The sequence below is a fragment of the Coenobita brevimanus genome, chromosome 101 (assembly GCF_032717465.1).
Source record: "Coenobita brevimanus isolate Jiangsu-jjx chromosome 101, ASM3271746v2, whole genome shotgun sequence".
Classification (NCBI taxonomy): Eukaryota; Metazoa; Arthropoda; class Malacostraca; order Decapoda; family Coenobitidae; genus Coenobita; species Coenobita brevimanus.
In genome coordinates, this window is record NC_137054.1 from 52,138,432 (window position 1) to 52,165,657 (window position 27,226).

Consider the following 27,226-nt stretch of genomic DNA (forward strand, 5'->3'; position numbering starts at 1 on the left):
GGCTTAGAGTTAATTGTTTTACAGGGAGGGGCACTAATCCTCCACCAACCCCACTTGACACGTAGAACTTGCCTTTATTAATTTAGTGATATAGCATATATCTTTATTAAATAATAAGTCCTGTGTACAGTACGTCTTAACCTGGCCTGTTTTTCTTCATTCATGGCATATATATTTCTGTAACATGTGGCCAACATTTTTGTACTGGGACAGCATATGTCCTTTACTTTTACAATAATTTAGCACCACATTTCAGTATTCAGCCAGGTTAAACATTTGATAGTGGAATATTAAATTTTTGTGTTGCTTGTAAGGCAATATGAAAGTCATGGAGTAGATAAATGTCTCTGCTCTGAATTCTTACATTGCCTACTTCATATATAAACTTAGATTTACTTTGGTAACACATTAAAGTGTTGTCAAATAGGATGTAGGCTTCACCCTTACTATCTATACACATGGCTATCTTTTTGAAAATACATTTTTAAGTCAACTTATCATTTTTCAAAAGAAGTGACAACCATACCAAGGATAGCGCTTTTCCTGAATTTTCTTTTGATATTTACATTTCATAATAAAACCTTTATCTGAATGTTTGGTGAATACTTTCCCACTAATAGTACGGTTGACCCCCATCTCACCCTAATTGTAGCTGAAGAGAGTTCACAGCATCCATAAATTGTTTGATCTTGTTATTAAAAGCACCATTAGTAGCTACGGAATCTGGTGTTTTAATTTTTTTCTTTTATATTTATCACTAATCCAGCTGATCAAAGTAAGACCATTAGGAGAAGGTAAAGGACCGGTATATTAAACTCCGTTTACTTTAACTTGGTGTAAAATTGCCATCCAACTATCCTCAGTGTTGTGCTATAAGAAGAGATCAGCTCTAGCGAAGACTATGGTGCTAGTCACGAAGAGGTGCAATGGAAAGGATATGGAGCCGCAGGCTATTAGGTTATTACTGTGGTAGGTATCATAACTATGCATGAAATTTCTGCGTGTCAATAAAGGAGGTTGGGCAACATTGTGTAAATTGTTATTTATTCCAGTCTTCTTTGAAGAGACGTTTATAATAACAGTTCTTAAAAGAAAAAAAAATTCTTATTATGGCTAGTTTATTTTGCATTTACCTTGGCCTAACATTACCATCTCCCCATTCTGAATGCTGACCTGTAACAAGAGATTATCACTAAATATGCTGCAGTACTCTGTCCACTCTAACTTGGCCTAACATTACCATCTGCCCATTCTGAATGCTGACCTGTAACAAGAGATTATCACTAAATATGCTGCAGTACTCTGTCCACTCTAACATGGCTTAAAATACTCATATCGTAATCTACATTGCTGGAGTAGATCATTATTATTTAGTAGTGCTATACTCTCTCCACTTTAACTTGGCATGAATTGCCACCATATCATCATGTGTGTTTAGTTGTAACAAGGGATTATCAGTAAATATGGTGCAGTAGTCTGTCCACTCTAACTTGGCCTAAAATGACCCTCTGGCCAATCTGAATGCTTAAGCTGTAACAAGGGATTAACACTAAACTGATGTGCTATCCTCTGTCCTATTTAACTTGGCCTGGAAATACCAGCTGTCCAGCTGGAATGCTGACCATCAACAAATACCTTTACAATATGATGCCATCACGAAGAAGTGTTAGGGAAAGAGTACAGGGATGTGGTTCTGATCTGTTCAACTACGGGAAAGTTACTGCAAAAAGACGAAAATCTTTGCCAAGTTAAGGTGAAGGAACTGTAGTGGTGCCTAGATCTAGTGTGGCTACTAATGGTGGTGGTGGTGGTGACGATGATAGTGATGGTGGTGGTATAGGTTAGTTGTGAAGATAATAACAATAAGTGAATGGATAATGATGTTGATTATAATACTTGTGTGAATTATGATCAAGGTAGTGGTTATTGTGATGGCGATTGTGGTTGTTTTTTATGATAATGATGATAGTAAGGATGATGGTGATGATGATGATGCCTGAATGAGTGATAATGAGGAGACTAATAATGAGGATGATGGTGGTGGTGATGGTGATACTGATGGCGCTGTGGGTTAGTAATGCTGATAATAAGATGGTGGTGGTGATAGTGTTACTGATGGCGCTGAGGGTTAGTAATGTTGATAATAACCTGACTTCATGTAACGTCCTCCTTCCTGTGTAGCTGGTGATGTGATATAAAAAAGAAAGGAGAATGAAAAGGCAGGAAGGTAAGAATATCAGCAAAACGATAATAGCACGACAAGAAAGAAATAAAATGAGAAAGAACAAAGACAAAAATAACAGTGTAGGAAAACTGGAAACAGAAGAATGAAATAAAAATGAAAAGGAGAACGAGTTAATTAAAGGACAATAAGAAACAAAGGGGGAGTAAACAGAAAAAAGAAAGATAAAGAAAAAAAAGGATAGGAAATGTCAATAATAAAATAAAAGGAGGCAATACACATGTAGGTTTGAACTCAGTACACCTGTTGTAGAGTGCCAGGCCGCTCCACCTGACTTCATCTCGCCTCCTGCCTCTCTTGTAGCTTGTGATGATGTAATATAGTGGTGGTGATGATCTAATGAAGTTAATGATAGTGGTTGTAATGATGATGGGATGAAGATAGTTGTGTGGTGATGGTGATGATCATTATAATGATTAGGTTATTTCGGTTAATCATGATGAGAATGCAACGTTGGGTCTGGTTAGTACTTGGATGGGTGACAGCCTGGTAACACCAGATGCTGTTGGCATAACGTTCTCCCTTCGTGTCAAGTGGAGTTGGTGGAGGATTAGTGCCCCTCCCTGTAAAACAATTAACTCTAAGCCCTTGGCCACCCCGTTTGGGATACATGGCGTCTGGCAATGAATGAATGAATTATGAGAATGATGATGGTGATGATGATGATAGTGGTTTTTGTTATAAAGGCTTGCCTTGATGATGATGATTGTGGTTTTTGTTATATAGGCTTGCCTTGATGATGATGATGGTGATGATGATCTTGGTTTTTGTTATATAGGCTTGCCTTGATGATGATGATAGTGGTTTCTGTTATATAGGCTTGCCTTGATGATGATGATAGTGGTTTTTGTTATATAGGCTTGCCTTGATGATGATGACAGTGATAATGATGATAGTGGTTTTTGTTATATAGGCTTGCCTTGATGATGATGATAGTGATGATGATGACGATGATGGTGGTGGTGATGGTGGTAATAGCTTGGTTCTTTAGGTTAGTCATAATGATGGTGGTGGTGGTGGTGGTGATAATAGCTTGGTTATTAAGGTTAGTCATAATGATGGTGGTGGTGGTGGTGGTGGTGATAATAGCTTGGTTATTTAGGTTAGTCATAATGATGATGGTAGTGGTGGTGGTGGTGGTGGTGATAATAGCTTGGTTATTTAGGTTAGTCATAATGATGATGGTAGTGGTGGTGGTGGTGGTGGTGATAATAGCTTGGTTATTTAGGTTAGTCATAATGATGATGGTAGTGGTGGTGGTGGTGGTGGTGATAATAGCTTGGTTATTTAGGTTAGTCATAATGATGATGGTAGTGGTCGTGGTGATGGTGGTGGTGAAAGTAGTGGTGATAATGGTTTCGGTAATTAGGTAAGTCTTGATGACAATGATGATGTTTATGATGATGGTGATGGTGGTGGTAGTGATCATACAGTAGGTTAGTACTGATGGTATCCTTCTTTCATCTCGCCTCCTAATTCTCTCGCGTGTTGAGATATTGCAATATTTTATTAAAAAAAAAAAAAAAAAAGAAAAAAAAATTTAAAAACCAGGGGAGGAAGGAAGAAAATGAGAAAAACTCTGGATAAAAAGACCGACAAGGAAGCAGGAAAATGAGAGAATTAATACAGAAAATAGTTGGAGAAGAACAAGGGGGATTTAGGAAGGGAAAAGGGTGTGTAGATCAGATATTTGTTCTAAGATGTTTAGTGGAGAAGTATCTAGAGAAGGGAAGGAAAGTGTATGCTGCCTTCATGGACTTGGAGAAAGCTTATGACAGAATAGATAGGCAAGGTATGTGGAAGGTATTGAGAATATATGGAGTGGAGGGGAAATTGCTGAGTGCTGTGAAGAGTATGTACGAGGGAGCTAGGGCTACGGTGCGAGTGGATGGTGAGTTGAGTGAGTTCTTTGATCTCATTGTGGGACTGAAACAGGGGTGTGTGATGTCTCCATGGCTGTTTAATATATATATGGATGGGGTTGTAAAGGAGGTGCAAGGTAGGGCAGTGGATGTGGGGGTGGCCCTAATGAATGAGGGTGAGATTTGGAAGCTTCCGGTGTTACTGTTTGCTGATGATACAGTATTATTGAGTGAAGATGAATGGGAGTTGCAAGGTTTGGTGAATGAATTTGGGACAGTGTGTAGGAGGAGGAAGCTGAAAGTTAATGTAAACAAAAGTAAAGTTATGGTGTTTGAGAGGAATGAAGTCACAGAGTGTGCAGTGAGATTGGATGGTGAGGATATGGAGAATGTGAGTGCATTCAAGTACTTGGGTAGTGTGATGAGTAAGGATGGAACTTTGAGGGATGAAGTACGTGAAAGGGTACAGCAGGGAAGAAAGGTTGTTGGTACACTGAAAGCAGTGATGAGAAATAGGGAGGTGAGTATGGAAGTTAAGAAGTCACTGCATGATGGTATTGTGATCCCTACCCTGACGTATGAAAGCGAGGCGTGGACCTTGCAAGAGGGGAACAAGTCAAGAGTGAGAGCAGTGGAAATGAGTTACTTAAGAGGAGCATGTGGAGTGACGTGCAGGGACAGGTTGACGAATGAAGAAGTGAAGGAACGTTGTGGGGTAGATGTGGTTGTGGTTGAAAAGATTAGGAGAAATACACTGAGGTGGTTTGGACATGTGGAGAGAATGGAGAATGAAAGACTGACTAAGAGGGTGTATGTAGGTGAGGTGGAGGGAGGGAGAGGGAGAGGTAGACCGAGGATGAGGTGGAGGGATGGAGTTGAGAGGTATATGAGGGAGGGGAGTGAGCTGGGGGAAGGTCAGTCAAATGGTGGGTGACAGAGTGACTTGGAGGCGTTTTGTCTGCGGCCACCCTTTGCGGGATTAGGGCGTCGGGCTATAGATAGATAGATAGATAGAATATAGAAAATGGCAACAAATGGGATGTTGAAAGGATATAGTACAATAAATGGAAGAAAAGGAAGGTGGAACACAAGCGAATAAAAAATAAGAAAGACGAAACAAAGAAGGAAAGAAAAGAAAAACGCAAAAAGAAAGGCTAACAGAAAATAACAGGAGAATAAATGAAAAAAAGAAGAATAGAATAAAAAACATAAACAACAAGATCCAAGTACATGTAACACAGGGTGGAACATGTACACCTTTATTTGAGTCCTGGGTCGCTACACCCTACTTCACCTTGGTGTCTGCTTCTCTTGTAGTTTTATTGCTGTAATATTGTGAAGAATGACAGCAGAAAGGAAAACGGAAGTGAAGTGAGTATGAAGAGAGGAAGTGAGGGAGAAAAGAGCCAATGAATGGAAACGAGATGGAGAGGAAATTAAGAAAGGAAAACAGGGGGGGAGAGAAAGAAGGAAACTAAGAAAAGAACGAGAATAAAAGAAAATATGAAAATTTGGAAAGGGAAAAATAAAGAACATGAAGTATAAATTGTCAAAGGTGTTAAACTCTGTACAGGTGTAGTAGAGTGCCAGGCCGCCCCACCTTACTTCATCTCGCATCCTGCCTCTCTTGTAGGTTCTGTTGGAGGAATTTACTGGAAGAAGATCGGGAGAAAGAAAAGGAGTGAGGACGACAAGGAAAAAGGAAGACATGAATGAGAGGAGAAAGAAACGTAGTTGAGGAAAATATAAGAAATGAAAGAAATATCCGCCAGAAAAAAGCGATAAAAAAAGTAAGGAGTGTAGAATGAGAAAAAGAAAAAGGTTGAAGAAATGTAAGGAAGAAAAGAGAAAGAATAATAATGAAAGGGATGATAAAGGAAAGGAGGAAAGAAGTAAAGGATGATAAAATATAAAGAAGAAAAGGAAAGAAAGAAAATGAGAAGGATGATAAAGGAAAGGAGTAAAGAAGTAAAGAAAGAAAATGGGAAGGATGATAAAGGAAAGGAGGAAAGAAGTAAAGGATGATAAAATATAAAGAAGAAAAGGAAAGAAAGAAAATGGGAAGGATGATAAAGGAAAGGAGTAAAGAAGTAAAGAAAGAAAATGGGAAGGATGATAAAGGAAAGGAGGAAAGAAGTAAAGGGTGATAAAATATAAAGAAGAAAAGGAAAGAAAGAAAATGGGAAGGATGATAAAGGAAAGGAGTAAAGAAGTAAAGAAAAGGAGACGTCAGTGAGGGGGAAGGTGAAGGACTGAACTGGATACACCTGTGGTGGAGTGCCAGGCCGCTCCACCTTACCTCATCTCGTCTCCTGCCTCTCTTGTAGCTTGTGATGATGTAAAATAGTAGTGACTTTGATGCAATGTACATAATGGTGGTGGAGATAACAGTGATGGTGGTGGTGATAATGATGATGATGATGAAGATGGCAGTGGAAGTAAGTTTTAATGACAATAATATTAATTGTTATAATGATGGTGATGATGATGATGTAGGTGAGTGCTAGTGATGATAACCTTACATCACCTAGCTTCCTACCTCTCCTGAAGCTTGTGATGCTGTAATGTACTGGAGAAAGAAAGAACGAATATCAGGAAAAGAAATATAGAAGGGGAGAAAGAAAGAAACACTAAGGGCGAAAAGAAGAATGGTTAAATAGAGGAGAAAAGAATAATATAATGGGAGTTTGAAGACAGTAAAGAGTACAGAGAGAACAGAAGAAAGAAAAGTGGAAGAAAAGAATGTACATGAGAAAGAGAATCAAAGGAAAGAAAATAAACAAGACAGGTGAGAGAGAGATGGAAAAGGATTAGATTAAATAAAATTAAAGACAGGCCAGAAGAAAGGAGACAGGCAGAAGGGCCTAAAATCAGTCCATGTGTAGTAGAGTCCCAGGCCTCTCCACTTGACTTATCTCGCCTCCTACGTGTCTTATAAACTGCGTTCCTGTAATGTTGTGGAGAGAGACGGCAACAACACAACAGAGACGGAGAGAGAAAGGCAGAAAGAAAACAAAGAGAAAGAAAGCAAAAAGGCAAGTAGAAAGAGGAGAAAGACAAAACTGGAGACCGAACGCCATAGTTGGACGGAACTTGGTACTCTTGTAGTAAGTCCCACATTCTCGTCAGCTAAGCAGCCTCCCTAGCACCTTTTCCTTAACGATTTATTTTCCAAACTACCCATCGTCTTTTTTTGCTTTCCTTATCTTTTTAATTCAACCTCGATTTCATGAGTTACACGGAGGAGTACAGTAACGGAACAGGATCAGAAATAACTCGGTAATGAAGAGGTGTTAGGGAGGTTCCTTAACCGCACAAGAATACCGCCTTCAGACCGCCCCACCTTACTCCATCTTGCCTCCTGCCTCTCTTGTAGCTTGTGATGCAGTAATATAGTGGTGGCTTTCATCTTATGTACCTAATGGTGCTGGTGGTGATAGTGATGATGGTGATGCTGATAGTTATTTAGGATGGATGTGATGATAATGATGGCGTTAAGGACGACGACGACGATGAGGAGGATGACGATGATGATGATTTACAGTATGTTAGTACTGAATATGACACACTTCATATCGTTTCCTGCCTCTCCTGTAGCTTTTGATGTTGAAGAATGTTGGAGAAGAAAGAATGAAAAAGAAATAAAAAATGCGAGAAAGGAAGAAAAATTGATGAACGAAGACACGGAAGAAGAAATTAGAAAAGGAGCGAAAGAAAGTGGAAGAAAGAAGGAAACGAGGACAGAAACGAAAAGGGGAATGGGGAAAGAAAGAATGAAATGAAAACAGAAAGGAAATGGGGAGTAAAAATAAACTTGATAGAAGATGACAAAAATGACGAAGAAGATTAGATTATGGAAAGAGAGAACTGGTTAGAAAAACAACCAGGGAAAAGAAAAAAGTAAAGAAAAGAGAAAGACAGAGAGGTGTCAACTCAGTATCAGTACACTTGTAGTAGAGTTCCAGGCCGCTCCACCTTTACTTCCTTTTGTCGGCTACATCTGTTGACTGTAATAATGTAATAATGTAGAGAGTGGAGAAAAGGAAAAGGGGGAGGGAAAAACTAAAGACAGAAGGAAAGAAGTGTGATATGCAGAGGGAAAAGAGAATAAAAAGGCGAGAAAGAAAGCAGACCGAGGATTTTAAAAAGACAGAAAAGGAGAAGGCAAAGGAAGCTGGCTGGAACTCCGTACAAGTGTAGTAGTGCCAGGCCGCTGCACCTTACTTCACCTGGCCTCCTACGTGTACCTGTCCTGTAGCTTGTGATGATATAACATAGTGGTGACTCATATAATGTAGCTAATGGTGTTGTGTTAATGATGATGCTGATGATGGTGGTAGTGGTGATGTAGGTTTGTGGTGGTGTTAATGATGATGGTGGTAGTGGTGATATAGGTTTGTGGTGGTGTTAATGATGATGGTGGTAGTGGTGATGTAGGTTTGTGGTGGTGTTAATGATGATGGTGGTAGTGGTGATGTAGGTTTGTGTTGGTGTTAATGATGATGGTGGTAGTGGTGATGTAGGTTTGTGGTGGTGTTAATGATGATGGTGGTAGTGGTGATGTAGGTTTGTGGTGGTGTTAATGATGATGGTGGTAGTGGTGATGTAGGTTTGTGTTGGTGTTAATGATGATGGTGGTAGTGGTGATGTAGGTTTGTGTTGGTGTTAATGATGATGGTGGTAGTGGTGATGTAGGTTTGTGTTGGTGTTAATGATGATGGTGGTAGTAGTGATGTAGGTTTGTGGTGGTGTTAATGATGATGGTGGTAGTGGTGATGTAGGTTTGTGGTGGTGTTAATGATGATGGTGGTAGTGGTGATGTAGGTTTGTGGTGGTGTTAATGATGATGGTGGTAGTGGTGATGTAGGTTTGTGGTGGTGTTAATGATGATGGTGGTAGTGGTGATGTAGGTTTGTGGTGGTGTTAATGATGATGGTGGTAGTGGTGATGTAGGTTTGTGTTGGTGTTAATGATTATTTTATTTATTTATTTATTTTTGTGTCCGACTCTGGGCAAAGGCTTAGGGCCTATTTCTTGGGGTCAGTGGCCTGTCCCAAGGCCCAGTAGTCCTCCTACACCTCCACATGTCACCACTTCGGCGCTAACACCCACCGTCCATATTGAATACATGCTAGGGCTGTCTCATACAGGACTGGTGTACTGGTATTAGCGGGGGTACTTTTACGACATGTCGGCGGGTCATCTGGTAGATCAGGAAAGTCTGCTTTTTAGGACATTCAAATCCTTAAACTGTTCCCTGCCCCAGCCGGGATTCGATCCTGGGTCCATTAGGACTACAAGCCGCCTCTCTACCGATTCAGCCAACGTGGTTGATGTAGGTCTGTAATGGTGTTAAGTATGATGCTGATGATGGTGGTAGTGGTGATGTAGGTTTGTGATGATGCTGGTGATGTTTACTTAGACCGCTAGCCTAGTGATGGTGATAGTGGGTGTGATGATGAATAGTGATGTGGGATGGAGTTAATCTAGACGAGACACGTGTTTTTTGTTGTGAGTGAGAGAGGGAGATGAGGGGGGGATTAGTGCAGGGGGAGTGGCCTCAGTGGGCGTGGCTGTGTATGTGATAGTGGGAGGGAGGAAGAGGGAATGTGTGTGTGTGTGTGTGTGTGTGTGTGTGTGTGTGTGTGTGTGTGTGTGTGTGTGTGTGTGTGATAGCAAACAAGGAGAGATCACCGAACATCACCACCAAAACAACATGGCCTCGCTCGTCTGGCCAAGTGAGGCAAAAGGACTCTTGAGGCAAATTTCCAAGTGTATACGTTTGTCTATAGTCTGCAACAGCGGTAAGACGAGTAACCAAGAGTAACGAGTAACTAGCAGCACCACAGCAAATACTATCACTACCACAGCAAATACTGTCACCACCACAGCAAATACTATCACCACCACAACAAATACTATCACCACCACAGCAAATACTATCACCACCACAGCAAATACTATCACCACCACAGCAAATATTATCACCACCACAGCAAATATTATCACCACCACAGCAAATACTATCACCACCACAGCAAATACTATCACCACCACAGCAAATATTATCACCACCACAGCAAATACTATCACCACCACAGCAAATATTATCACCACCAAACAACGTAGCCTTTCTCATCTACCCATTCTCGTTCGTCTGATGCAGGGAAACACAAGATTGTTTGTTTGTTTTTTCATGTTTTCTTTAGCCTATGACAGATGTAAGAAAGACCTTCGATAGCGGTAAGTAGACAAGAAAAGTGGAAATACCAAGCAATGACCACTCCCTCCCCCCAAAAATAAAATTCGTCCAGCCATTCCCTTCCGTCTGGTGAAGCGACTCAGGGATTCACGACCGTCAACTTCCACGTTAATTTAGCATCCAATGCCTGTAAAAACAAAGAGGAAAAGGAAATATGGACAACCAACATGCAGCATCATAGTTACCATGACCCACGACACCGTAATGCTAGGGAAATAATAATAATAATAATAATAATAATAAAAGCAGCACCACAGCTAACACCACACTAACGCCGTCTTCCCACCTTCTGCTGTCTAGAGATGGACTGCTCAGGGACCAAACCGCAAAATATTACTGTTTTTTAATAGTCTACGAAAGTGGTAAGAAGAGGGAAGAAAAGATGGAAAAGAAAAATGGTAAAAAACGTCCAAAACAATGACAGACATTACCACCGTTGTCTTAGTTCTGTTAAAAAAAAAAATAAATAATGGCTCAGGGACTTAGCAGAAATTTCCCTGTTTTTTTCTTTTCTTTAAATCGACGACAGCGATAAGCAGAAGGGAAAAAACAGACAAAAATGAAAAACAAAAAATCCAACACAACAGGTATCATAACACCATTTCCTTCATCAAGACAAAAGCTGTTTTGGGACACCAGCATAAAATTCCATGGTTTTTGTTTTAGTCTACGATAGAGGTAAGAACACTGAGCAAAAGAAAAGACAACAAACCGCAACAGAACAGCAGCTAAGATCAACATGGTTCCGTCATCACCTCCATGTACACAACGGCTGCTCGGTGTCTCGTGTACATTTCCAAGGCTTTGGTTTTAGCCTACGAAAGTTGTCTTTGTTATTGTTGTTGTTGTTTTAGTTCCAAGCTAATATGAACGTCAACTCGGTGGACGTCAGGCTGAAGTTGTCCTTTACTTGCAGTCGAGGGATAGGTGTGGCGTTGAAGGACATTTGTATCATTTGTATATCAGCGCCACCACGTGAAGGCGTCCATTTTCAGCAATAACAACAAGAAGTACAAGACAGAATAAAAGTAACCACCACCACCACCACCAACAACAACAACAACAACAACGTCTCATCACTCTCCGCCACACCGAAAGACATGATAAATTTTCAGGGTTTTTACCGTAGTATATGACACCAGTAACAACAAAAAAGACAAGGAAAACAGTAACGAACAAAGACGATAGAGAACTTGCAACGCCAGCACAACACTTACCATAACCAGGCAACAACACCTTCCTTATCTTTGCTATACTGACACACTTGCACACATGTCAACAGCTTCAGCCTAACACCGTGGTAAAAGCTGAGTTAATATGTCTCTCTGTCTGACTGTCTATCTATCTATCTATCTTCTGTCTATCTATCTATATCTATATCAATCGGTCTGTCTGTCTGTCAGTTCATCATGCAGTCCTTTAGTGTGGCATCAGTAACGCAGGACCTCAGGTTAGGGCTACTGAGTCCGGTCATTTAAAGCGATAAAGATGAGTTAGTCTTTCCTGAGTGGCATTATAAGAGCAATAATAGTAATCCTTATGGGCTACATCCGGCTGGAGCGCCTTAACCCACTAAATCAACAGGCGTCCATTTGGTTATATGGTTTCCATCTGACTCAGTAAATTGTTTTTTGGGCTAAAAGAATCCACATGGCTTGTCATCCAGTGTAAAGTCACCCGAAGGTAACATTACATCATATGAGTGGATGGTAGCCGCCCTAACTCGCCCAAATTCTGAAGGAAAAAAAAAAAAAAACACGACTACGACCACTATCACAATTGGCCAAGGCAGCACTGGCCCCGCCTTAGTCTTTCCTTGACCTTAATCTTAGACCTTTGTCGGTTAAAATGTAATTACTTTTTCCACTGGTGGTCAGTCATTATATTAATCTGGTACCGGTGTACATCTAATACTATTACCATAATACTGCTTACATACATACATTCATAAATACATGCATAAATACACACGTACACTCGGAAACCACAATCTCTAGCCCACCCGGGTCGGTGCCGGAGATTAGGACCGGGTCCTTTCTGGACGGCGGACCACTGTGACTCTCATGGGGTAACACACACACGTGCACACAAATTGTGAATCCTTGGAAGTTTTGTTGTGTGTGTCATGGTGTGGGCCTTTTGATGTGCATCTTGGTAACCAGTCAAAGTATGGATACACAGGTGACAATAAATATTAATATAATACAGCTTTTTACTGCGTACCTTTCAAAATATGGTGCTAACAAGTGAACGTGAGGGAAAACTCCCACACACTGGAGTTACGACATGAAGATCCGAAGCACCGCCATTCAGGTGAGCCACCTGACGTCGTGGATAGGAGAAGGCCTGCTGTTTCAGAGCAGACGCGGCTGCTCAAAGGGTATTTATCATCCCTCTTTATTGGAAATAAGGACGAATCAGGGTTGTGAGGGAAACAACGAGCTCCGGGACGATGCTGACAATGACGAGTGGCTGAGCTGTCACCGACGGTAAATGGTGCTGTTCATTATGAAACAAATGCCGAGAATGAAGCTTGATGTTATCACACACACACACACACACACACACACACACACACACACACACACACAGAATGACGTTATAAAAGTATGACAACTCTCGTCTCGGCGCCCCCACACCCCCTCCACACACACAATGACATTATAAGGGTAAGAAAATTCTCATCTTGCCTGTACACACACACACACACACACACACACACACACACACACACACACACACTGTAGCGCTGTGTGATGCATTGGCTCTGTGGGGTAGCATCTTTGAATCTTAGTGTTGAAATTACAGCCTGTTTCCTGCACATAATGTAGTACTGCATAGCACATGATACATTAAGATGCAGGTACAACATCAGTGGTGTAGGGAACCTATGGGATAACCCCGTAGGGGCAGTTGCTTATCTGAGATCAACAGGTCTGCATGGTCTAGTGAATTAGGGTTAAGTAACAACACCAATTATCATTAGAACCATGACATGATTCGGTGTGTGGATGGACAAGGGGCCCACCAAGATATAAGGTAATGTGGTGGTTGGATAATGGAGTAGAAGCCACAGTTATAGAGAAAATAAGACTGTTTACGGAATGGAAAAAGGAGTGGTAACAGAGAGTAATACATGACACCTAAGCACAAAGCCAGAAAGACGTAGGGCAGAGTCTGAGTCTCAGAGACTGTGACTGGACAGCCTAAATAGTGCTGAAAGAAGGAATGTGGTATATTAGGTGACTACACAGTTGACAGAAGTAAAAAGGGATATCATAGGTGATCAGTGGGTGTGGTGAATGATGAATGAAGGGTTGTTGATGTTGGGTTGCCTGCAGTGTCACTGAGGTGGAACCACTGAGCTCTATAGTATGGAGAGGCTTTCTCATGGGTAACACCATGCACGTAGTTTGTGTCACCGCCGCCAGGGACCCAGGGCGGCACTGAAGTTTTTCTGCACCACCGACGCCCACGTCTTTTGAAATCAGCGGATGAATTCGGAATATATAGCGCCATGGCCCACTGCTTAGCCTATGTAAGCAACAGCGAAACAGAAACAGCAAGCTAAGAACAGTGATCCAATTGCATTACCACTGTGGAGGCGATGAGTGCAGGTGTTTCAGTGTGGCGGCCAGAGTTACACGCTCGCTGCGGAGATAGCCTCTGCATATTATAGAGCTCAGTGGGTGGAACACTGGAGCAATGGCGGAAACCGATCACCCTCATAAGATCTCTGGTGAGATCATCACCGTGGCCGCTGCACTCCCTCTGGGTGGTGAGAGAGGTGCCCCACAACAACAGCAGTGCTGGGACGCCTCATTCCACCGGGATGAGACAGTTTGGATCCCAGGAGATCCTGGGAGGTGGTGCCCCTGCGAAACGGCGTCCCAGCGGCACCTGAAGGGAGGGTGGTGGTGAGGATATTAAGGATGTTTGGGGAGCGCATTACAAGTGACTGCTGGAGTTTGAGTAGAACAGGGAAAGTTTGGGGATGGCAGATCCAGTGTTTGGCCCTTGTCCTTTGGGTGATATTGGTACCATGGAGGAGGAACGCTGAGTGATGAGTTTTCCGTGAATAATAGTGTGCATCAGGGGACAGTTTTAAGCCTATTTATTGTTTACCATGATGTATGAAGCACTTGTGGAGTCTCATGGGAGGCGTTGGATGCTGAAGACATGGTGTTGATGGCCAAAAATGAGCAGGTAGCAGAGGAGAGATTTAAGAATTGGAGAGATGCAATGAGACACAAGGGTTTGTGAGGAAATGCAAATATAGTTATGATATCTATGGGCTGAAAAAAAAATGTTGATTATGAGTGTGTGGTACATTAGGAGGAATATTTTTTTTTTTTTATATGCAGGGAAGCGGAAACCAAAGGTTACAAGCCCACTAATTGTTTCCTCCAAGAAAATATAAAAAGATAACAGCCAAATTCAAGGTCCGTTCATTTCGTGATGCCTAGACAAACTGCATTTAAAAGACTGTTATAAGCAGTATGAAATACAGACAGAGAAAGACAGTTCCAGAGTTGACCTGTTGCAGACATGAGGGACTGGGAGTAACAGTTAACTCATGAATTAGAGTTAGACAGGAAAGGGATGCAAGTTTGCTGCTAGACGGGTGCTACAAGCCCGCCGTAGTGGTGGAGAGATGCAAGCAGACAGTTCAGAGGAGCAGTGGCCATCGAAGTTGGAGTAGAAAAGAGTTAAAGATGCAACATTGCGGCGAAGAGACAGAAGATGAAGGAGGAGAGATAATGAGATGAAAAGCCTTTAACTCCACCTTGTTGAGAAGAGCCGTATGTGGGAAGCCTCCCCACACATGAGAGTTGTACTCTACACAGGGACAAATAAAACACCTGTATAAAGTCAGCAACTGTGCAGGAGTAAAGAAGGTACAGAGTCAGCCATACAGCTTAAACCAAATCTCTCAGATGCAACTTTTGCAAGAGAGGTAATATGATCTTTCCAAGATAAACCCCAAGAGATTGAAACCCCGTGTATATTCAAAGATGGTGCAGAACTGAGTAGGATATTGTAAAAAAAATTGAGGATACTACTGCGGAGGACTTTGACAGGTCAAAAGATGTAAGAACTGAGTTTTTGTTCCATTAAAAACAGCAGTATTACTTTTACCTTAATCTGAGTTATGAGGCAAGTCAGACATTCAGTGTGTCATTGCCTCATCCTCTGTCTGTTGAAGTAACTGCTGAAATGGACGCTGTGGGAAGCAGATGGAAAGGTGAAGGATCGGGTCATCACCATATGAGTGGGTAGGGTTAGATGTACAGCTTAGAGGGTCATTGATGAAAAGAAGGAAGGGGGTTGGTGATAGGACAGAGCCCTGAGGAACACCACAGCTGATAGCTCCAGGAGAAGAACGGTGGCCGTCTACAACAGTAGCTATAGAACGACCAGACAGGAAGGTAAAGATGAAGGCAGAGATAGGAGGATAGAACCTGTAAGAGGGCAGTTTAGAAATTAAAGATTATTACCAGACTCAGTTGAAAGCCTTTGAGATGTGGAGTGCAACTGCAAAGCTTTCGCCAAAGTAGGATGGCCAGGAGTCTGAAAGGAAGGTGAGAAGATCGCCAGTGGAACGTCTCTGGTGGAACCCATACTGACGATCAGAAAGATGGTTGTGATAAGAAAGGTGCTTTTTTTTTTTTTTTTTTTAGACAGATTCAAAAACTTTAGAAATGCAGGATGCTACTGTAATTGCGCGATAGTATAGAGTAGAAATGTGAGAGAGGATCAGTATTGTTGGAGAGTCTGTTGAGAATGTAGAGGAGACTTATTTGGGGGACATGATATGTGCTGGAGGTGGGGCTGGAGCTAGCTTGGCAGCTGGATAAGGACTCTCACTCTGTGCTAAGGGGCCCGTGTTTGCAGCAGGTGTTAGGCGTGTAATGCTGTGCAGTAGTGAGAGGGGCAGTAAAGGAGGGGAATATTTGTAGGCTCACGTGTAAATAAGTGAGGATGATTTGGTGTATGCTAATTGCATCTTTGGGTAAAAGGCAAGAGGGTGGCTTAGGAGTGTGAATGTAGAGTTGTGAGGAAGGCTGGGGCTTCAATGTATTAGTGGTGAGATGAGAAGGAGTAGACTGCGTTGGTTTGAGGAGGATGGAGGATGACAACAGGGTGCAGAGGGTGAGTGAAGTGAACATTGACGGTAGAGTTGTGAGATGTAGACCGATTACCTATACTTGGGATGAGGTCATACTGATTAAGCGGAGGGATAAGGGATTGAACAGAGAGATTGCTAGAGATTGAGCAGCGTGGAAAGCCACCATTAGGCGACCAAGGCCGACACATGGAAGCATGTTGGAGCCTTTACAAACAAAACAATGAGCTACATTACCCGTGCTGTGGTGTTAGGCTGCAGAATACAAACTCTTCCATGCTACCCATGAGGTGGTTTGCCAAGCACGTTTTTTTTTTGTTAAACCGGAGTGTCCCCAGTAGGCCTAATCTCCGGCTGGCACGTCGTATCCTACACCTCAGTACACTTAGGTGTACTGAGATGTAGGAAGTGCCTGTCATCCCATCGGTCGGTGCACAACCATCACAGCCAAACTCACAACTCAGCCGCCACACTCCTCTTGCAACAACTCAATTCTCATATCTACCTTAAGCAAATCATCTGCCTCGTACTCGGCCGTCCTAGGCTCTGAACAACCAAAATCTATCAGACGTATCTCATACTGCCCCGGTCGTCCGCACACCAAGATGTTGCCGAAGTTGAGGTCCTGGTGACTGTATCCAGCTCTATTCAGCTCCAGAACCTTTGCTCGGAAATCCCTCTCGATATGTGCCCTCTCGGAGAGGGAGGTGGTGGCATAAAACTGGTCCAGGCAAATTCCGTCACAGTACTCCATCAAGATCAGCGGCCGAGCAGAACAAATGGCGTGGAGTTTGGGGACCCTCCAGCACCATCCACCTGAGCCATCACCATGGCTTCTTGCAGGAGTGTCCTTCCAAAATCCTCGTGTACTACCTTCATTACCATCTTCTTGCCCCTAAACCAAACCAGCGACACCTCACCTACTGCACCTATTCCAATCACCTTTACTACACTCACCTCGCACATCATCGCCTCGTTGGCCAGCACCTCTACTCCCAGCCTTCTCATCGCCTCCATTACCTTTTCCGTCAGCCTTGTCATCCCCTCGGCAACCAGTTGGTCCAGGTTCATTACGTAATATTTTGTTTAAATAACTTGGGTTATTTACACGCGTATTATTATTAATGCAAATAACAACACAGAGTTCCCAGTTACCACTTTTACAACGCTAAGGAGAGTGACTCGCTCAAAAAGTTTTTCGTTATTTCTGAAGCCTGCTAAAGGGAGATGTAATCGACAGGTTAAGAATGACTACCATCTTTACACTCACCTGGCCCTGATTATTTACCATTTGCAACTTATTTCACTTAGCTCCATGGCAGAAAAAAGGCAATGGACAGCTCAGTGGCTTTTCTATTGCACGTCTTTGTTAGTAGTATTATATTCTGCTATTAATATACTGTTACAACTCGGCATTAAAGATGGAGAGATGTGAATTTTAGGTTAAGTTAGTGTAGAAAAAAAGGTGTAGTTAAAAGGAAATGTTGAGCCAATATATACCACACAGTCTGCCGGCTCAGGCCATGACTGTGAGAGGAACACTTTTAGTCTGATCCCATACAGCGAACCACGGTTTTCCAAGTCCAGTTGAACCAGACTAGTAATGCTCCATTGATCACTGAGATACGTAAGCCTCTTCGCCACGAGAAGGCAGTGTTCCATCGAAGAAGGCCCACTCCATACCAGCAACTTAACCAAACCTCAGCCAGCAACTTTACCAAACCTCAGCCAGCAACTTTACCAAACCTCAGCCAGCAACCTTACCAAACCTCAGCCAGCAACTTAACCAAACCTCAGCCAGCAACTTTACCAAACCTCAGTCAGCAACTTTACCAAACCTCAGCCAGCAACTTTACCAAACCTCAGCCAGCAACCAGGATAAACCACAGCTAAACCAGCAACTAAGCCACACCTAACCCTACAACGTGACATGAAGCGTCTGGACAACTGGAGCAAGAAGTGGCTGCTGTCATTTAATGTAGATAAATGTAAGACCATGCATGAAGGCCACAACAACCAGCAGGCCAATTACCAGCTTAAAGAAACAGCACTGGAGAAGTCAACACAAGAGAAGGATCTGGGTATCATGGTGTCAAACAATCTTAAGTAATCTACTCATATTGCCAAGATAACTGCAAAAACCATTGGACGCCTGGGGACTATAAAAAGGAATTTCTCTGTGCACAGCAGAGAGATACTGGTACCACTATACCTCTCCCTGGTGCGCCCAATTCTGGACTACGGAGCTCAGTCTTGGTCTCCATACCTGAAACAAGATATTCAGTCACTTGAACGAGTACAGAGGAGAGCCACGAAACTGGTCCCAGAATTGCCCCAACTGCCTTATGAGAAGAGATATCGCCGCCTGGAGTTACAGACACTGCAGGATAGGAGAATCAGAGGGGACATGATCGAAACATATAAGCTATTACACGGATTTGAGGACATCCCCTACACTCGTTTCTTCCAGAGGAACATGAATGATTTGAGAGGGAACTACCTCAAGCTGCAGAAGCCAGACCACTGGAGGACAACATTAAAGGGTAACTGGTTCTCCACTAGAGTCATTAACTACTGGAATGCATTCCCCGAGAGTGTAGTGACCGCCCCAACAATAGCCACATTTAAAGCCCGGTATGACGGCCACATTAAATCGTTAAGGCACACTGGCTGACGGGTCTTAAGAGGTGGGGAACACCACAAGAACCTGCTTCTTAAATCCCCACTATGTATTCATAGGTATGGTAAGCATTCATAGGTAAGCAACCCAGCTACAAGATTGCACCCAGACCATCAGCAAGGCCAAACCAGCCCAAACACCACCACTGACATCACAACCCACTTCAGAACTTAAGCCGGTTAATCATAGCTTCTACACGGCTCAGATCCCTGGCCATCATTTTTTCAGCACTCATACCCTCGGCATTCAGCAATCTACTCTTTCCTAAATCAATTATGCGAACGCCATAATTTCCGGGCTGTCCGCACACCATCACGTTCATCTCGTGGATGTCGTTGTGCATGTAACTGGCCTTATGAATCTGTTTCACCTCCCGTCGCACACCATTCTCCATCCGGATCCTGTCAAAACTGTCAATGCCCTAACTGCTTTTATAAAAATCTTCCATGAGTGTGCCTTCCACGTACCCCATCAATATCACCTTACGGTCGGAGCAGACTGCGTACACCTTGGGTGCTCATCCGATCATGTCCAACTTGGCCATCCCGTGTGCTTGCCAATACGTCTCATCGCCAAACACATCTCGTTGCTCGTACCCTGCCTTCAAACAGGCCTTCTGACCCTTGTATGTGACCAGCAGCACTTGTCCATCCACCCCAAAACCAAGTTTCTTAATGACAGCAACTTCGGGCATCAGTTCCACGTAAGACTTCACAAGCACTTCCTTGTCGTGTTTCCCCAACTTTTGCATGTTATTACACCTCAGGTACTCCTCCAGCAAACTTGCACCAGACATGGTGACTTGTTAATACTTTATTAAACTTTGTGCTGACACGAAAATGAACAACACAGATTCCCGGGAAAACAAGAAATTTCTCGAGCACGACTGACTCGCTCACGCAGGTGCTCACCTTTTTAGCCCCAAGACGCCGGAAGTGGATATTATGAATACTTCGCGCTGCCAATATTTTGTTGTTTTCCTTCCATAATTACCCCAGTGCCATTCAGAGCCTTTTCACCAATGGATTTTTAGGAAAAAAAAAAAAAAAACTTAATGTTTGTTGGACTGGAGTGTGAACACTTGCTGTTGCTCAGTGGAAGACTGGAAGTAAATATCACTCGATCAAGTAGCATCTTTCAACCAGGTGATCGATGGTTTTACCAAGAGAGTTGATTGCATTAGCATTTTTTCCAAAGGTAAATAGTTCTGGAGTGTATTTTATGTCCTATTGAATTTCTTGTGCTGTTTTTTTTAAAGAAGTATAAGGCAATGACATGAAAAGTTGCCGGATATTATTTTCAAAAACATCGTCCAATGTTTCAAAATGTGAAGACGGAAGTGTCATTCTTTGATAGACTGGACATGCCATGTAAATTTTCTTTATTTCATTAACACCCTCAGTGTTATAACAGCGTGCAGAATATGTAAAATATATACTCAACCCGTGAAACCTGGGTTATATAAATTCTAAAAAATAAGCCGCGGTGGCAATATGAGTCGCTGCGCCGCGCATGCCCAACAGATCAAGAGTACCAATGATTCGGATGGTCTAATAAATCAAGGATGAGTATTGTTTCCATTGTACTCCAGCAGATTAGTCGCTTAGGCGTGAACAAATTATATAAGTATGTTATTAACCCCAATGCACGAGGCGTGACTGATTTATATACACTTGGAAGGTTACGGTGTGGTTTTTGACGCCCTAGCACGGGATGGTTGCCACCCATGGGCCCTGCTTTTCCCATCTTCGGTAGGATCTCACACTGCTACGCAGCGGCAGCGAACCTCTAGTGGACCAGGACCTGGACCAGTCCTCGTACGGGTTCAGTGCGATGAGGAGTGACGGCGAGGGGAGTATGGTATTGTGCTTTTTTTTTTTTTTTTTTTTTTCTCTCCTTTACGTTCCCGTGATCTTTCGAAACTACGAGTGAGTGGATGTTGATGGCCTGGTGGTGGTGTCCATCTCGAGGTGTACAGACAGGTGGAGGCTGGGTCAATCGATGGGCCAGGTGGTAGACTGATCGGCTTCTCCCTTCGCCATCTGCAAGGAAGGTCAGCCATTTTTATCATTCGTCCATGTTCTGGGTGGCATTGGAGACGTTGCAGCACTTGTTCATTGACGATTCATTTTGCGTAATTCACGTAAGCGGCCTGTTTTATGCCATTTATGTAGTTTGAATATCGTTATGCTTTACATCGTTTACATACAGGAGGATATTGATATGTAGTGTGCTGAGTAAATAATATAGGAAGATAGGAAATTTGCGGTCACCTGGGCGACCGATTATCCAGATACTGAGAGCGTTTTTTGCGATAATGGTAAATGTACAGTTTAATCAGCAGAGAAACCTTAACAGTGTTGATAGTTTGCCATTTTTGTATTTATGGTGGTAAATGGTTACTTGGTGATTATGTTTCCCGCTTGTTTTTATTGTCCATGTTTTGCTTCCCCGGCGCGTGATGTTTCCTGGGCGTAATGACGGACACAAAACGCTACGCAACTGTACCGAAATTAATTTGGTTTTCCCTTTCGGCGCATGTGGTTGTAGTTGTTACTGTTGGATAGTTTAGACTAGATTGGGTTTAGTTAGGTTAGGTAAGGTTATGTTAGAGATGGGACTAGGTTATGCTAGGATGTTTTGCTAGGTTAGATTAGTTAAGAGTAGAGTAAGGATAAGCTGTGAATGTAAAAGGTCAGGCTGCAATAGCTGTAAAAATAAATTTCAGTTGATTAGAGTACGTTTTAGAAAGTCTGCCATTACGCCTGAGAAACTGAGTGAATCGGAATGAGCATTGACAAAAACAACAGGGAAACAAAATCAGCAGTAAATCATTTACTATTATAAAAGTCATCAGAAAATTATAGAAACCAACTTTTACGGTTTATGCTGCTTAATTCAAACTAAACTGTACACTTACCGTATCACAAAAGACGCTCTCAGTAACTGGATAATCGGTTGTCCCAAGTGGCTTCGGGAATTTCATAACATTTCCCTTATTTGTTCTGCACATTACACATCAATATCCTCCTGTATATTTTTGATGTAAAGTATATTAATATTCAAACTATTTATGAACAGCATAAAATAGAGGCGACGAAACTGCAGGGGAGCACCCATGCATATAATTTATGTCTTTTTATCCGGTAACGTAACTGTCAGTTCTAGCTTTAAAAAGCTGTAGAAAGGCGTATTTTTGTAGATACCAACTATAGAACCACCAGTTTTACACGCAAACCGTGGCAAAGGCCACCCGATGCGATGATGCTGCCTGTACGACAGCACCTCTTTCAGACTTTTAGGCTGATTCGGTTCAATTCAACACTCGTTATATTATAGAGGGAAGTATAAGCGCTGTCACACCTCCCCATTCTGCTCATATCCGTAGACCAATCAGAGACGAGAGAAAGAAAGCCTTTTCCTCACTCCTCCCTGAGGGAGGCGCTTCTCCGCCACCTCTTGCTGTCGCAACCTTAGTAGAGGAGGAAGTGAATCTGTAGGGTATTTCTGGGGCCTAAACTAAACCGTCTTCACCGTGATATACACTTTTATTCCAGTCAAACATTATTTTGTAGCTAATCCTTTAGGAGACATACGACCACGTTTTAAAAATTAACTATTTTTTTTTACCTCAACTGAATCACTGAGTTGGTAAAGATGTACAAAAGATCTTTTTCGAGTACGAAGGGGGATCCTTCAGTAAACAGAAAGTATGATTATATAAGTGATAGGTTAGGGTAGGGTAGGATACCGGTAAGATTTTTTTAACGAAAATTTAGGTTAAGTTTGGATAAATTGGGACCGATTAGGATAATTTCTTTCAAAAATGACATTCTGTGATGGGGCCCGTCTGCTCTCGCCCCACAAGATGGCGTCCGTCTCTTCCCGCCCCACAAGATGGTGTCCGTCTGCTCTCGCCCCACAAGATGGTGTCCGTCTGCTCTCGCCCCACAGGATGGCGTCCGTCTCTTCTCGCCCTACTACAAGATGGTGTCAGTCTGTCTTCGCGCCCCAGGTGGCGTCCGTCAGGCTTCGGCATCGTTAGGGATTGTAAACAAACCGCTTTTAAAAACTCTTCCACATTTAAAAGAATTTAAAAAATATATAAACTTGAAAAATATATAAACTTGAAAATATATGAACTTGAATGCTGTGAAGAGTATGTACGATGGTGCGAAGGCTGCAGTGCGTGTGGATGGTGAACTAAGTGAATTTTTCTCTTTGAAAGTTGGGTTGAAACAGGGATGTGTCATGTCTCCATGGTTGTTCAATCTGTACATGGATGGGGTAATAAAAGAGGTACAAGGTAGGGTAGTGGATGTTGGAGTGGCCCTGGTGAGAGAGGATAGTGTTTGGAAACTCCCTGTACTGTTGTTTGCAGATGATACTGTGTTGTTGAGTGAAGACGAAGGGGAGCTGCAAGGCTTGGTGGATGAGTTTGAGAGAGTGTGTAAGAAACGGAATCTAAAGGTGAATGTAGGGAAGAGTAAAGTGATGGTCTTTGAGAGAGGTGAAGTCAGTGAATGTAAAGCGAGGTTGGATGGTGAGGAATTGGAAAATGTGAGTACGTTTAAGTACTTGGGTAGTGTGATGAGTAAGGATGGAGGTTTGGAGGGTGAAGTGCTTGAAAGGGTACAGCAGGGAAGAAAGGTTGCTGGTTCTTTGAAAGCAGTGATAAGAAACAGGGAAGTGAGCATTGAAGTGAAAAAGTTACTACATGACAGTATTGTGATACCAAATCTAACGTACGGAAGTGAAGCTTGGACGTTGTTGGAAGGACACAAGTCAAGAGTGAGAGCCGTGGAAATGAGTTATTTAAGAGGAGCCTGTGGAGTCACATGGAGAGACAGGCTGACGAATGAGGATATAAAGGAGCGTTGTGGTGTTGATGTGGATGTGATAGGAAGCGTTATGAGAAACACACTGAGGTGGTTTGGCCATGTGGAGAGGATGGAGGGTGAAAGACTGACGAAGAGAGTGTATGTGAGTGAGGTGGAGGGGGAAAGAGGGAGGGGGAGGCCGAGGATGAGATGGAGAGATGGGGTGGAGAGGTATATGAGAGAGAGGGGTGTGAGTTGGGAGCAGGGGAGTGAAATGGCGGGGGACAGGGCGACTTGGAGGCGATTTGTTTGTGGCCACCCCAAACGGGATTGAGGCGTCTGGCAATAGATAGATAGATAGAAAACGCAATCATAAAATACCCAAAGAATCCCATGGAATACTATGGTAAAGAAAAAACAAAACTGCAAGATAAAATGGTCGTTTGTACCCCTAAGGATTACGATATCGTAGACTTGGTAAATAGCTGGATGTTAAGTGCAGTGGTTGGAGAGGTTGTACTAAACTGTACAAATTTCAGGAGAAAGCTGGAAGAATTATTACTAACCCTGCTGTTACAAATGAACTACCACTCTACAAGAAAGAAGGAATGTTGCCTCCCTTGCATTATTTTTTGCAGATACATTTACAAATGCTTAGACGAAGTTGCATCCATTGTGCCAGCTCTCAACGCCTTCCCCCGTGCTACACGGACATCTTGTAGTGCTCTTGACGGTCACATTGCCATATTGCACAACTTCTGCATGTCAAAATCCTTTTATTCCTCGAACTGGATGCCTTTGAAATTCTTTCCCCAGAATAGTTTCCCCCCAAACTTCAACCTACAGCAGTTCAAGTACAACTGTTACAGTTTATGAATGGAGGACACCTGCAAAATGGTGTAGCCATGGATTTTTATTTTATTAAATGATTTTTCTTCCTCGATTTAAAAAAAAAAAAAAAGTACGCCAATCATTATCTGTGTCCAGTCACTGGTGACTCGCATAATGAGAGATGTTTTGATTCTCTCTCTCTCTCTCTCTCTCTCTCTCTCTCTCTCTCTCTCTCTCTCTCTTTCCATGCCTCAGTTCCGTGTACGTCTTCTTTTTACACCGTGTTTTTCTACAGCTAACATTATAATACCTGTTCCCACACTTTTATCACCCAGCCTTTACACCTATACACCAATACCTTCTCACACCGTTTTTTTTTTTTTTTCCACCTTATACATCTTCCTTCCCAATCCTGATTTTTCCATACATATTCTTCTCCACACCTCGTACACCTACACCTCCCCACACCTACATTTTATTTTTACACATCTTACACATCGCCCATTCCCACACCCTCTTGTTTTCATACTACTACATTTTACACACATTTCTACACAAATTTTTATGCTTAATTTTTACATAGCTTTGCTTACACCCATGTTTTTTTTTTCTCTCTCCCTCTTTTCACCTTATGCATCTCCCTTCCACACACCCTTTTTCCACACCATTTTTATACGCTTACCATTCACTATTATTTTTTCTTTTTTGTCCATAGCCTAGCTCTTTTCTAACACTTATCCTTTTTCTGCACCTCAAGCATTTATGCCTCCACACTTAACATCGATTTTTTTCTCGCGCATTTCGGTCATACATTTCCATCGTTCATCCCTTCCCACGTCTTTATTTCAGTTCCTCCTGTTTTAACACCTTCTGCCTTTACACTTCTTCTTCTCTCTCTCTCTCTCTCTCTCTCTCTCTCTCTCTCTCTTTACACCTTACATCTGACTTGTAGCTCTTCCCACACTTGTTTACACACTACACCTACACACCTCCTCTGTGAAAGCCACTTGTTATCCACACATCTAACTCCCATCCCTTCCAACATTTTTTTTTTTTTTCCAAACCGCGCCCTTAACATGGCTCTCCCAACACTTCCGTTTGCTGCTCATTGTCACCACACCACCTCTCTCAAACTCCACACTTTACACTTTTACACCTCCTCCTCCTCCTCGTTCTCCTTCCACTTTACACCTTAACACCACCACACTCCCCTTCCCACACCATACACGTCAACACTCCACCACACCCATACATCTGCTCTTCAGACACCTTCACGGCTAAACCCTTTTCTTTCATTTTCCACCATCACCCCCAAACCACCCTTAATTGTTTGTCTACAGCCCAGCCATCGTGCTTATGTGCACTCTCTCTCTCTCTCTCTCTCTCTCTCTCTCTCCGGTATGTCTCATTATTTGCCAGAATAGTTTCATTTTCTCGTCATTTTCTTCTTTGTACGAATTTCTTTCTTCACTCACAGTTTCACATTTCCTGCACACCACGTCCCTCCTCCATGTTTGGGTTTCACAGTATTGACATTCTTTATCTTTCCTTCCTCATGAAAACACTTGCACAGTTCCCAGCGTTGCCATTTCCCCACGGATTTTTACCCATGGACCTGTTTGTACCATGGACCTGTTTGTACCATGGACCTATTCGCCCCATGGACCTACTAGCCTCATGGACCTGCTTTCACATTACCAACCCACCTACCACAATATTTAATCGATTTTTTTTTTTTTTTTTACTAGCCTCTGGGGAAGGGGTCAGGATCTTGAGAACATTCAGCCAAAGATGAAGGCCACAAGGAAAGGTCAAAGGTCATGTATAGTGAGCAGAGTCAGCTGAAACAGTTTAATGGGTAGAAGGGTTAAAGGTTAGCCAAGAATAAAGGAAATTCAGTGTTGAGAGGAAGTAATCAGAGGTTAAGGTCACACGGCAAGGGCAAGTACTGGGCCCTCAGTTCACCTGGTGGGCGCGGGTATGGCACTCTGTATACTTCTTCTTGTTCTCGCTGTCCACACATGCTTTTAGTCAACGTAGGAGGGCTTCTGAAAAATAAAGGGTATTTCTGAGGCCGTATTTATCTCTTGCCAATCGATATGTCTCCCCTACGCTAAACCAGAACGTTTGTAGTGGCAACATTAACATTACTTCACAGGGTTGTCTTCGTAAATTCCTTCAGTATGGTCACATTTTTATTTCCTTTTTCGTACTTACAGACGATTTTCTTTTACCTTAAGATAAAGTTTTGCAACGGGGGAGGGGGGTAGCTTAAGCCTTCATTACCCCTTCACTATAAGACAGTGTTTTCGGTTCATATTACGTCGGTGGAGGAAGCTCCCTGACACCTAGCCTAAGCGATTTATGTTGTTTATTAGCAGCGATTTATGATGTTTATTAGC

At 42.6% G+C, this 27,226-nt stretch overlaps 1 protein-coding gene across 1 annotated transcript; it reads left to right on the forward strand.

The window, feature by feature from the left end:
- The first annotated feature begins 18,423 nt into the window (after positions 1 to 18,423).
- Positions 18,424 to 19,167, forward strand: LOC145415032 (uncharacterized). Its single transcript, XM_080284449.1, has 2 exons — positions 18,424 to 18,599; positions 18,681 to 19,167. Exons 1-2 carry the CDS (start codon positions 18,424 to 18,426, stop codon positions 19,165 to 19,167), a joined length of 663 nt encoding a protein of 220 aa, XP_080140575.1.
- The last annotated feature ends 8,059 nt before the right edge of the window (positions 19,168 to 27,226 follow it).

Excerpts from the sequence above, each read along its gene's own strand:
- LOC145415032 (XM_080284449.1), top strand. The coding sequence starts at position 18,424 with ATGAAGCGTCTGGACAACTGGAGCAAGAAGTGGCTGCTGTCATTTAAT. Across the intron at positions 18,600-18,680 it reads ATGGTGTCAAACAATCTTAA|CAGAGAGATACTGGTACCAC; the intron begins GTAATCTACTCA and ends CTCTGTGCACAG.